At 36.8% G+C, this 12,767-nt stretch overlaps 1 protein-coding gene across 1 annotated transcript; it reads left to right on the top strand.

The window, feature by feature from the left end:
* The first annotated feature begins 516 nt into the window (after positions 1 to 516).
* Positions 517 to 5,009, top strand: aqp4 (aquaporin 4). The gene is made up of 5 exons (XM_038303729.1): positions 517 to 743; positions 1,096 to 1,513; positions 1,605 to 1,769; positions 2,249 to 2,329; positions 4,003 to 5,009. Exons 1-5 carry the CDS (start codon positions 685 to 687, stop codon positions 4,255 to 4,257), a joined length of 978 nt encoding a protein of 325 aa, XP_038159657.1. The 5' UTR covers positions 517 to 684; the 3' UTR covers positions 4,258 to 5,009.
* The last annotated feature ends 7,758 nt before the right edge of the window (positions 5,010 to 12,767 follow it).

Genomic DNA, 12,767 nt, shown 5'->3' with positions numbered 1-12,767 from the left:
TTGATTAATAGGATAAACAGTAGAAATCAAATATTTTGTAACTAGATGGAAAAGGTGAGCTGCAGATTAAAAAAAGGACAAAAAAAAATGTAACTTACAATCTAAAAAGGTTGCTGCTTTTAGGATTGTTGATCAAAACCTTCCTTTATTTAAAGGTTAAGAATGGTGTATTTCATGCATAATTACTTTACTTTATACTGTTGCAGGACTTAACAAGGTTACAGATCAATGAAACTTAACTTACCTCTATATGCCAAGAATGCCCCTTTAAAAATGGGACTCTAAACTTGTTTTGAGAGGTACAAAACATCTTTACAAAACAAGTCTTTGGATCCACATACTTTAAATAAAATATGCCTTTTTCATGCCTTTACTCAAAGCTCTGATAGTGGCATAGAAGCTGATTGCCTAATTGTGCTGTCATCCTTACATGATACACATTCCCTTTAACTCCTCCCCCCTTGAGCTGGCTGTTTAATTCCTGTGAGGGGATGATTTTGTATCCACCAATAAAGCTGCTGCTTGCAGTCCCAGGGCACAATGTGTTGCACCCTGCTGCAGGTCTGAACTTAAACAACCTGCTGCTCCTCTGTTAACCCTGTAGGCCACTGGCAATAGGACTTGACAAATATATTTGTAATTAAGGGCTAGATATCTGTTCTGCTTAACAGATTACCAGGACTTATGAATGAAATATCACAGACTACGGGGACAGAAAGAGACAGAATATATAAGCGCATTCGGTAAGTTTCAACATTTACTAACTGTTAATTAAATCAAGTTTGTTAAAAAGTTCTTTATCCTGTTGATTTTTCTTGATGTTTGCCAACATATTTTATTTATTTTAGAATTGATAATAATTACAAGCTTTTGATTATTAAATTTTTTTTATGCATGAAAACTCTCTCTCCACAATGTGTCTAAGAGTATTCTGTAAAAATATTTTGTCACAGAGATTCACTGTCTTAAATTTCTGGTGGAGTTATAAATGTTTTGCCTAGAGGCAGCTGTTCTGATAGGGTTCAGTAAATTTCCAGCTACATTTCAGGAATAAACAAGTAGGCTAATCATTTTTTTCATTGATGTTTTTGCCAGGAGCTTCCTGTCCCGCTCTAACTGTCGGAGTATAATGGTGGCTTTTAAAGGGATCTGGACAAAGAGCTTCTGGAGGGCTGTGTCAGGTGAATATGCAGCCAGCTTGATCTTTGTGCTCCTCAGCCTTGGCTCCACTATCAACTGGGCTGCAGGGGAGGACAATCCCCCTCCTGCTGACTTGGTGCTGATCTCCCTTTGCTTTGGCCTCAGCATTGCCACTATGGTTCAGTGTTTCGGGCACATCAGTGGCGGCCACATAAACCCAGCTGTCACTGCAGCCATGGTTATAACCAGAAAGTTAAGCCTTGCAAAAGGTGTGTTCTATGTGGTGGCTCAGTGTCTAGGAGCCATCACCGGAGCTGGCATACTCTACGCTGTTACACCTGCGGATGTTCGAGGATCTCTCGGTGTTACTATGGTAACAACTAAAGCAACGTATTCTTTTCTGTTTGTACCAAATCTTTCCTTAGGGTTTCTCTTAATCTAAATTGGATTTTTTTTATTTCAAGGTGAACTCCAAGATCTCATTAGGACATGCCCTTCTTGTTGAGCTTTTCATTACTTTCGAACTGGTCTTAACCATCTTTGCCACTTGTGATCCCAGACGTACAGACCTAAGTGGCTCTGCAAGCCTAGCCATTGGATTTGCAGTAGCTATCGGACACTTCTTTGCAGTGAGTACATTTATTTATGTATGTAGGCTCAATAAAACTGCTGTTTAGTTCTCAATAGCGTTACATGTTTAAAGTCTCCAAGCAATAAAAAAAAAACTGATTTAGAAATTAAACATAGGTTCTGTCAACAGTAATACTCAGTTTTTGTACCAAAAAGGCTCAAGGTTTCTTAGCTGAATGAAAACAGGTAATCTCAGGGTGAAATTGTCAGCCTGTGATTGTGTACTTTTGCTGCAGATCTTTACTGGAGGCTTCTATCGCATGGCAACAAGTCTCCAGAGGCTTCCTGAACCCTGTAGAGCAAATGAATGAGCAGTGAAAAATTTATGCATGTTGTAACAAAGAGTTATTTGTTCAGAAAATCTTGACTTCAGACATGTACAGTGTAAGCTTTAAGCTTGGTTAAGTATGATTTTGTGTCTATTTTTTTTTTAATGTTTAATCCTTCAAATCAAAATCTGCATTAATATGTGTCCTAGATTCCTTACACAGGAGCCAGCATGAACCCGGCTCGTTCATTTGGACCTGCGATGGTCACACTTAACTTTGACAACCACTGGGTAAGAGACAACTCTTTAACGATGTATAAACAAATGCATAACATTTGTCAATTGATTTACAGCCAAAGTGTCCAAACCCAAAAAAGATGGAAAATAAACAGCAGGGGGCAGTAAACATACATAGAATGATCCCTTAAGATTTACAAATGTATTTTTAAAATTATAACTAAGAAAGCTGAAACATTTTTCTCAATTCGGTTCCAAACTGTGTAAAGGTGGATGTGAGTCTATGATCTTTAAAAATTTCAGATAAATAACTTTAATCCCTATACACATAAAATAAAGAGGTAATGGAGGAAACAAATATAAATAAGCAACTTGCTCTTAATTTGGGTGCTTTAAATATAATAACTGTATGCACAGATCCAGTTATGAAAGGCATTTCGTCTGTTACATAAAGTAAAATATAACATAGTTAGGAAATTTAGTTTTTTAACTATTCAGTGAAACATAATTGATTTAAAGATAATATTAATTAGCTAAGTTCATGCAAAGTATCTGCAGAATTAAGCTGCATCATATGATACATCTATTAAACCCTCAAATTTCCCCCTTCATTTATGCTCTTATGAAAAGTGCAAAAGAATTCCAGGTTAAAATACTGTATATAGTGTCAAAGACGGTATGCAAGACAGCTGGCCTAAAGTTATTTTTTTATGTATTTTTTTAATTAACCCAAGGGATTAATTTCCACCAAGCTTTGCACAAACAGGTGTGGGTCATGTTACTGCTGCTATTTATTTAACATTTGTTTAACTTAAAAATATTTTGTAGCATTTGCACCAGCAAGGGGGATTTAAGCCATCACCTGTCATTGATTACCTCTGCAGGCTCCCCCAGTGGACAGAAAGAATATGCTTTATATTTATTTATAGTTAATATGCTTTTTTTGTCCTTAAAAGTTCCCTCTTTTGTATTTCTAAATCTCACTTCTGGTCCCAAACTCAGTAATGCTATGGTATCTTTTATTTAGAGAGTAAATGTATTTAGAAATGAAGCATATAAGCTAATGTTTGGTATATATCTACAATAAAAGTTGAACCTAGAGTTTTAGGTTGTTCAGAAAAGTGAAAGCTCCTTATTAAACTTTTCTTCTTAAGGCAACATTGCCTTTTACCAATTAGCAGGGCTGATCTGTAAATTCCAAGTTTAGCACCCTTTAAAACCTGTGGCAACACTGCACTGTCACAGCTTTAGAAAGCTTCCTGGGTTGCTTCTGAATTGGGGAAATTGTTGCTTTTCCCTCCTGTTCCTAGCTCCTATCCCTTCTCCTTTGGTGGGACCAACAGTAAGAATATAATCATGAAATTTCAAAGATGAGTAAATAAAAGTAAACATCAGATATTATATTTTATATCATTCTGATAAACATCAACATGTTTATATTCTTTTAAAGTTGTGGCATCCTTATACATGGATTAGGTTTGCCTTTGTAATCAGATAAACAGCACTTAAACTTAAACTTAAACGGCATTTTCAGAAATATAAAAATTTGATGTTGTTTGCTAGTTAATATAAAGTCATTACTGCACAGTGTGTTACAGTTTAACTCAATTTGTTGCAGAAATTACTATGTCATCAAGCACACACAGGGTAGTTCAGATAAAATCTTTAAGGAGTAACTCATTAACTAACTTGCTAACCAGGGTGTTCCCCCTCCCCTATTATTGTAGGTGTACTGGCTGGGCCCCATTCTGGGAGGAATCTTGGCTGCAGCTTTGTATGAATATCTTTACTGTCCCGACCCTGAAGTGAAACAGAAGCTGAAGCAAGTCTTTACGAAGGAATTAACAGGAAAGTACAAAGTGGTGGAAAGTGATGAGACCATCATCAAGCCAGGCTCTATCCATAACATTGATCTTGCAGAGAAAGTAGAGAAGAATGATCCCTTTCAGGAGTCGTCCGGAGAAGTACTGTCCTCTGTATGACTATCACACGCACTGGAAATGGAGACCAATTTATAAAGGATGACAATCAAACTTCTATTGTAAAGCAGACTATAATTTCTGTCAGAAACGCAAGGCTGTATTACTTTCACTGTCATACCATTAATACATTAGAGCTAAATCGTCCACACAACTGCAGAACATTCAAGACTGTTGCTCAGGGATGCTCTGAATGATCGTTTTTGCACACAATGTATCCTGTTAAAATGACAGCAAGCAATGCATTATGGGAGGGAAATGTGTGTAGGGGGTCAGCCAATTATGCTGGGTCATTCTGCTGTACTGAAAGATTGAGGAAGAATATGCAGCCTTGTTATTTTTGGATTAGTGTCTCATTTGCTCTGCCTTCTGCATGTGTGATAAAAGGCAGGATGGTCCTTGTGATCATTAAGCACATTAAGGATTCGATGCAAAGTAAGGGAGCGTTGACAAGCTGTACGAGCAGAGCTGTATCACAGAGCTCTCCATTTTCAGTGCATTAATCAGGTAAACAACTTGCTATGCTTTCTTCAAGTTCATCTCCACTTTGCTGTCTGTTATTGTACAACAATTCCTTCTTTTCCTTTCACTGCAATCATTGAAGTTTTGCTGTCTTTGTGAATTAGATTAGATTTTCTTGCACATTTTATCAATATATATGAAGAAGAGGTTCTTTCATTTAATGGGTGAGTTCCTCCTTGTAACCCACCTCCATACATGTTGTACTTTATAAAGATACTGGTACAAAGTGCAAATTTGTGAGGACTTTCTTTTATACATTTCTCAAATTTCATACTATTATATTAATATCCAATATGATTCATTATTTTTGGAAGATTAAATGAAATTCTGACAAAGATTCAAGCTCTTTGGTTTAGGAAACAGTGACATTTGTATTTAGCTAAATTCCCTATCATGCACTTTCTACTGCAAAGTATTCTGCCCATACCTCTATTCCTGGAAATAATATAAGAAAAAGATGATTGAAGGATATAGAATATATTATATTTTTTGGTTGTTTGGTCATCCTGTCCTACATATAGTTCCTGCTCTGGGTTGTGAGCCATATCACTCATATCTAAATCCAGCAATGACTGTATAAACAGTCAGATACAAAGCTAGGGTTTGCCATTGGCTGCCCCTTTGACCCCTAACCAAGAGATGTGTTATTCCCATGTCAATGTAATTCACCACCACCAGATCAAGCAGTTCTCCTCTAAAACGGGCCACAATGATACTCTGAAGTACTGTGTCCAGACTGTTAGTAATTCTTGTTGTCTTGTTGTATATTAACTATAAATTGACAAGAAAAGCATAAATAAATTACTTGTATCAATATATTGACATTAAAAGTGACAAACAAAGAATTCATGCTATTTTCATAACTGTGTCCTCTGTTATTTGTATTTTTTCTAGAAGTTTGCTATGTAATTAAATGCAAAGCACAACTGCTCAACACAGTATGGCATGCATATATGTATAAATATCTGTATATATTAAAGGAAAATTCCGGTTTTTAACACTTTTAGCCCATTTTCTGTAGTGTCCAGGATGAAATCAAATGATCGACACCAAAATTTTGACAATTGGTCCTGTCTCTGCTATTTGGCTCATGCAGAATCCCCCCCTGGCTGCTTCAGAATGGCTTCCATAGTGCATGTCCGATAATGTCCTTAAAACAACCTTAAACGTTCTTTTTTTAAAATATGCTACTCATCGGGTCGTCAGCGCAGTTCAATGACGTTCCAAAAAAAGTTTCGTAAAGAAAAAACGTTCCTGTAGTGTTTTATTTAGCATTTTGTAAATCCCATTGAGTTCTGTTGGAATAGTCAATATTCCCTCCGCCACCGGAAACGGAAATGGGGCCTGTTTACACAGTTGTAGTCTTTTCGCTTCACTCTGTGTACTCCGACGTCGAGGTGCTAACGTCTCTGTTAAACACTTTAAAAAACTCTGAAAATGGAATACGAAAGGTGGATTCTTGAGGAGGACATATTGGACTTTGAGTTTGACGGTAGAGGATACCGTTTTGAACCGGAATATACTGAGGAGGAGTATATAGAGACATTGTCGCCAACTAGTGATCTGGAGTGCGCAACGCTTCAGATTCGAACGGGAAGCGGAAGTTTATAAGCGGTTGTGATGTATCGGAAAAAATAGTTCTGGGATTTACAAAATGCTAAATAAAACAAGACAGGAACGGTTTTTCTTCACGAAACTTTTTTTGGAACGTCATTGAACAACGCTGACGACCCGGTGAGTAGCATATTTTTAAAAAAGAACGTTTAAGGTTGTTTTAAGGACATTATCTGACATGCACTATGGAAGCCATTCTGAAGCAGCCAGGGGGGGATTCTGCATGAGCCAAATAGCAGAGACAGGACCAATTGTCAACATTTTGGTGTCGATCATTCGAATGCATCCTGGACACTACAGAAAATGGGCTAAAAGTGTTAAAAACCGGAATTTTCCTTTAAATAGCCATAGCTTAAAAAATCTGCTGTGTCTTCAGTGGTTTATTTAGATAATATGAATATTTTGCTACTTTGTTTTCATGTTGTGTGATTAGTGTAGATTGACACAGAACTGGGTTTGCACATATACAATTTCCCCCACCCCTCAGTGAACATTGGTCCCTGCCTGCCCCAAAAGTTCAAGAATAAAGACCAACAATCCTTCTTCTAAACTCATAAATTCTTGAGATATTGACAGTTAAAGTCAGATGTACCAAAGGAATAAAACATAATTTAAAGCACTTTTGCCCCATATTGTAGAGATACAGGATGGTTGAGGTATCTCATATAAATAGCTCTTTGCATGGGATTGCCTCTAATGATGACAAACAAAAAACCCTTCTTGTTAGGAAACAGCTAAATCAAACCATCACACCACCTCCAACAAAACTGTACTGACATCTGCTGCTCACAAATGCATTTTCCCAACATCTATATTAACATTTAAATGAAATTAAGAAGTTGCAATAGTTCTTTTTTTTCTTCTTCTTTTATTTTAAGTACCTTACTTCTTCTACTAGTTTCCCTTGCAGTAGGCTTACACACACACACACACACAAAAAAAGAAGCAAAACAAAGATGTTCAGTCCAGTGATGGATTGGACCCTTCATCCCTTGATTATCCATCCCTATTGTCAGATAAATGTCCACTTTGTGTGCTCCTCGGAGTTGCCCTGCTGAGAATAGTTCCATTTTATCTCATTCCATCAAAAGAGCACCAAGGAAATGATACTACTCTGTGATGGGAAATAGAGGTGATCTGTTATATGTCTACAATTCATTTCCTTTGCTAAAAGTGTAGGGCGCTCTTCAATTTCTTGCTCTCTCTCTCTCTTTCGGAGGGCCCTGCTGCAAGCTGTCTACATGGTGCAACTATATTACTTTCACCAGAATAGCAGTATAATTTTGACGTTAAATCAAAGCTGTTTTTTTATTCCCTCATGAATCTTTTCCTTCCTCTCCGCTGCAGTGGACTCCGTGAGTGGTACTATAGCCTCACCTACTGGCAAAGGGTGCAATCTCAGCAGTGAGGTGTTTCATTTTATCCAGATGAGGGCAACCATGAGCCTTGCATGAGCAGGTTGGATTACAATGTTTCTGGGTTTTATTTGTTTGATATTTTTCCAGAGCATTAATTCAAAACTACACGGGAGGATAAGTTGCTGCATTCCAACACAGGACCCAGCAGTCAAATTGGAGGATAAGTCAGTGTAATCATGAAGCATTATTTTGGTCAGCCTTCATGTTCCTGGCACTGGATTTGGTTAGAGTGTAGGCTTTAATTTTCTTTAAATAAAATTGCCTGAACAAAATTGTCTCTTCTGTTTATTTCTGTTCCTGAAATTAAAAATTTGTACTTAATTTTAAGTGTTGCTGTATCATCCTCCTCTACCTGCAGAATTACAAGCTGCCCATCAGGATTTTGGTAATGGAGCGTGAAAATGCTAAATATTCACTAAATGTGTCTTCTGTTGGCAGCATGGAGAGAGAAATAAAATGGTAATTTTTAAAGGTGTTCCTTCCCTCAGAATGTGGTGACATTTCTGCTGACAGTTGCAATAAGTTAAGTCTGATATGTAACAGAAAAAAGGTGGTGATTTAAGTTGTGTTTTACTCAATTAAGCAGTTTATTAGCAAAGATGTTGGATAGAAAACTGATAGCATGCCTCCAAAAACCAGCAGAAGCTACAGTGTATTATGAAGTTATTTGCACTATTCCACATTTTGTCACAGAACTGCAAACCTTATATCCCGTAAATAATATTTATCTTATCAACATATATTGTATAATTATGAAGTCAAAAGAAAAGCCTGCATCGTTTTGAAATGTTTGATTGGTTTTCCAAACAAAGTAAGAAAAGTGCAATGTGTTAATGTGACAAAAAAACTTAAATACAATTCAGTTCAGTTCATTTTATTTATATAGCGCCAATTGACAACGCATGTCATCAAATTGTCACATGTCAAATTGATTGAAACTGATTTAAAGAACCATCTTTCTTTGCAATAATAGCTACAAGCGTGTTAATGCATCTTCCTCCCAGCTTCACTCAAAAAGAGATTCTCAGTTACAGATCTCAAATGTATTCAGATCTGGACTTTAACTGGACCATTCCAACACATGAAACTACTTTGATTTTGTAAATGTGGCTCCATGTTTAGGGTTGTTGTCCACCTGGAAGGGCTCTGCACCCTTTGGCTCGGTGCCAAATGCAAACGGATATTACATTTTTTATTTATTTATTGTCTTCTGTTTTCCATAGATTGCTGATTTGTAAAGCACAAAACTTATAGCTGTTGTGGCAAGTATTCTTTTAAGAGACTTCAGCTGTTATCATTATCTCACTACTTCACTGTGGTTCCTTACCTGGTAGCACTTCAATGTATAACGCCCAATCCATATGTGTCATATAAGTTACTTTAAATATCTGCCCTTTTTTTTTTTTTTCTTGATCCACTGTATATATGCGGAGGCACCATTTCCTCCTTTTGGCACCTTCTTTTGACTATTGAGCCGATGTGACAAGTGAATTTCTCCACTGTGAGATCAATAAAGTCTATCTTATCTTATCTTAACTGCAGTGCCCCAAAACATTATTATAGATTACATGGCTCTTTCTTCAACTAATGCGCTATTAATAGCTCACCTATTATTTATTTCCTTGGTGCACATAACTTTGTTAATCATTGGTTTATTTGTTAAAGTGTAGTCTAACATGTTCAGAGCTTGGAGTAATATTTTATAATCCAAACTTCCATGAAATATAATTTATACATATCTGCAACTTCCTCCATGTCTCGTCTGGTGGATTTAATTTGGTCTTGTTAATGTTTAGTTTTTTCTGCTTCACTATACAACTGTCTTTACTGAAAAGCATCCATTTGTGGACAGAACAGAGAAGCTAAAGACTTTTTATATTTTTATCTTCTGAAAAATGCATTAATGTATTCTTCATTCTACACAGACAGCTTGTGTTGCTCTATCATGTAAAATCTCAATAAAATCCACTAAAGATTATGGCTGTAATCTGAAAACAAATATAGAAAAGTTAAAAGATTGTAAATACTTTTGCAGGGTGCTGCATTTGAGGTTGTAACTAAAGATTCACTCATTAATTATACAATGCCAAAAGCATACCTTTTACTGATCTCGTTCATTTCAAGAACATTTTTGAAGTTAAAACTTCTGATTTTTAACCCACAACAGAAGGGGCAAAAAAAAAAAAAAGGATAAAACACACACCTTAAAGATCATTAGCAATTAATATTTAGGGATTCATGAAGAAAAACAGCATTAAACACTTGTTTAATAATTCATACTATAAACAAGAAAGTCTCCCACTTCCTTAATAATTTAGACGTAAGCTAATGTTGATTTATACAGGAAGGTCTCTGCCACCAGCGCTGCCTGGAGTCCCCAAATTTGAATTAAAGTAGGACAGTAGCAGGCGAGTCTGTAATAACATTTGTATAATTTTATTATTGCTCTGGGCTCAGTTCATTTCCTCCTCCAGTAGCTGCGTGAAATTGTTTGATTCTTGAAACTGCCTTGAGTCTGCGGCTCAGGGGTTGGAGGGTGGTACAGGAACAGGAAGGCATGCGACACTCTCCGTCTGATGCTGACAGACACATAAACACACACAGCTCCACGTACATGTGCGTACACTCATGCAAAGAGAGGAGGAGATAAATAACTTTGTTATTCTGGGTTTTGTAATACTATTACACTGGCTCACTTAATAACCCAAGCTGTCTTGAGAAAATGATTGATATTCTCACTTTGTCAGCTATGATAAATATTATACTTCCTCCATTTGAGAAAGCTAGGAAGAGGAGTAACTCATTCAATGTGTTATCTCGTCTTAAAAAATATGAGCTGGTATTTTCATTCATTTTCAGCAGAATGGTTAAAAAAAAAAGAAAGAAACAGTCAGCTTGTGAATAACCTAATCTAATGTAATATAATGTTTTCATTTGCTCTACAAAAAATAATAATAATAATATAACTTCTGTTAAAGAAAGATTTAAACTCCATAACACTTTCAGTCCATCTGTATGTAGGGTTGGGGGTTAGAGAGTTATCAAGTCCCATCATATGATTTCCAGTTAGTGGTGTACCATATTGTGATTACATTCACCAATGATTGGACTATCATTTCCAAAAGTCTAATTTGCAAAACTCTGATTACTCCAGCACAAACAATCAAGTTTGGGAGGTATTAGCTCGCACAACATACACCTGAGACCCCGGCGGTTTTGACTCACAGAGGGAGGGTGGAGAAGTTCTGATTGGTTTCCTCCAGGCTCTCCTTCTAACTTCCCACATGCACACATTCCCTCACTCCTCCTCCCCCCTTCAATTCCTTTATGCAGAGCAGCCCAAACTGCAGTTTGATGAAACACATTTGTTTGACTTAACTCTTGCCTCGCCATCGCAGCTAAATCTCAAAGGCCTGTCGGTGTAATGTGGCCCAAAAGCAATTGGGTTAATGAGAGGATATATGTACAAGTGTGGGACTTGACCTGAGGAGCTGTTTTCCATTTGGGTTTGGTCTGCTCATGTTATTAGGGAAACCTTTATTATTGTTGCCCTCTAGTGGGAACCATATAATAGGATTACATTTTATTAGAGCCTCCCAGCATTACCCAATCACTCCCCCCCACCCACCCACTCACCTTCTCTTGTCTCTGCACCCCTTGTAGAAGTGTCACTGACTCCTCTGTCCACTGTAGGCGGGATGGTTCTATTTTGGGGTGCAACTGAACCAAATAGTTGCGCAAGAAAGTCATACAACAGAGAATCAGACTCTAAGTGTAAAAAAGAAAGAAAATTTTCACATTTTGGCCAAATTTGGCATTTTCTAATTGCAATAACACAGACATTTTTTGCACAAATTTTTAGCAACATTAGAGATACATTCCATTCCATAGGTATTCATTTTTGTGCTCCTTGTTTTTTTTTTTTTGTGATGAACTAATACAAAGCAGGAAAAATATAAATGCTTTCAAAATTAGTGGTAAAAAATATTTTTTTACCTTTGTAATTATTCCCTCTTTTTCTGTTAATCAGAATTACGATTCAGCGCAACAAGTTACCCTCAAAAGTCCACAGATTAGTGAGCAAAAAGCATTAAAAGGACAGAAAGGACCCAACAGACAGGTCATGCATCAAATTTAAAGCACAGTTAGGCTATAAAATATTATCCACATCTTTGAGCATAGCACAGTGCACCGTTCAATCCATAATTCAAAATAGGAAGAATGACAGAACTCCAACCAAACCAGTACTTTTGTATCTACCTTAGATGACAGGCTGCGTAAGAATAACATTGATCTGCCAAGTGGCCCTTGATGAATCAGATCATAGCTCAACAGATCAGGTAGAAGAATCTGTAAATTATCATTTCTTTCCTTAAAGGGAAAAGGGACAAAAAATACAACTGCTTTAAGAAACTGATAAGAGGATCATTTTTATAGTTTAGCATAAGTCACCTAGATGACCCAGAAAACATGTGAAAAATGCTCTGGTCAGATGAAAACAAAACCGGACTTTGGCAGGAAAACCAACTCTCTGAATCCCATTGGGCTTACAATCGTCACAATTAAACATGGTGATGGCAGGATCATGCTAGGGGATGGGTCTTTTTTTCAGCAGGGACAGTGAAGCTGGGAAGATTTGTTGGGAATATGGCATTCAGAATTATAATGGGTCAGGATGGCCAAGGCAAAGCTCCTTCTAGGAAATACTACTGCCATCTAATCTGACTTAGTTTGAGCTATTTTGAAAAGAAATTCAGTCTCTGGATTTGCAAAGCTGGTAGAGACAAATGCCAAGAGTTGAAGCTGTGATTAAAGAACAAAGTTGTTTAAAGTATTGATTGAGAAGCCCTGAATATAAATATCATACCTTCCAGACTTTATTGATTAAAAAACAAAAATATGGTTTAGTTTACATCTAATTCATAATGATACATGAATTTGAGGGGATCCATCACCTTT

This window comes from Cyprinodon tularosa, unplaced genomic scaffold, assembly GCF_016077235.1.
Source record: "Cyprinodon tularosa strain WSP-4 unplaced genomic scaffold, ASM1607723v1 ctg52, whole genome shotgun sequence".
In the NCBI taxonomy this organism is placed as follows: Eukaryota; Metazoa; Chordata; class Actinopteri; order Cyprinodontiformes; family Cyprinodontidae; genus Cyprinodon; species Cyprinodon tularosa.
Note: the sequence above shows the minus strand (reverse complement) of the source record. Positions and strands in the feature narration are given on the sequence as shown.

Excerpts from the sequence above, each read along its gene's own strand:
- aqp4 (XM_038303729.1), top strand. The coding sequence starts at position 685 with ATGAATGAAATATCACAGACTACGGGGACAGAAAGAGACAGAATATAT. Across the intron at positions 1,770-2,248 it reads CTATCGGACACTTCTTTGCA|ATTCCTTACACAGGAGCCAG; the intron begins GTGAGTACATTT and ends TATGTGTCCTAG. Across the intron at positions 2,330-4,002 it reads TTAACTTTGACAACCACTGG|GTGTACTGGCTGGGCCCCAT; the intron begins GTAAGAGACAAC and ends CTATTATTGTAG.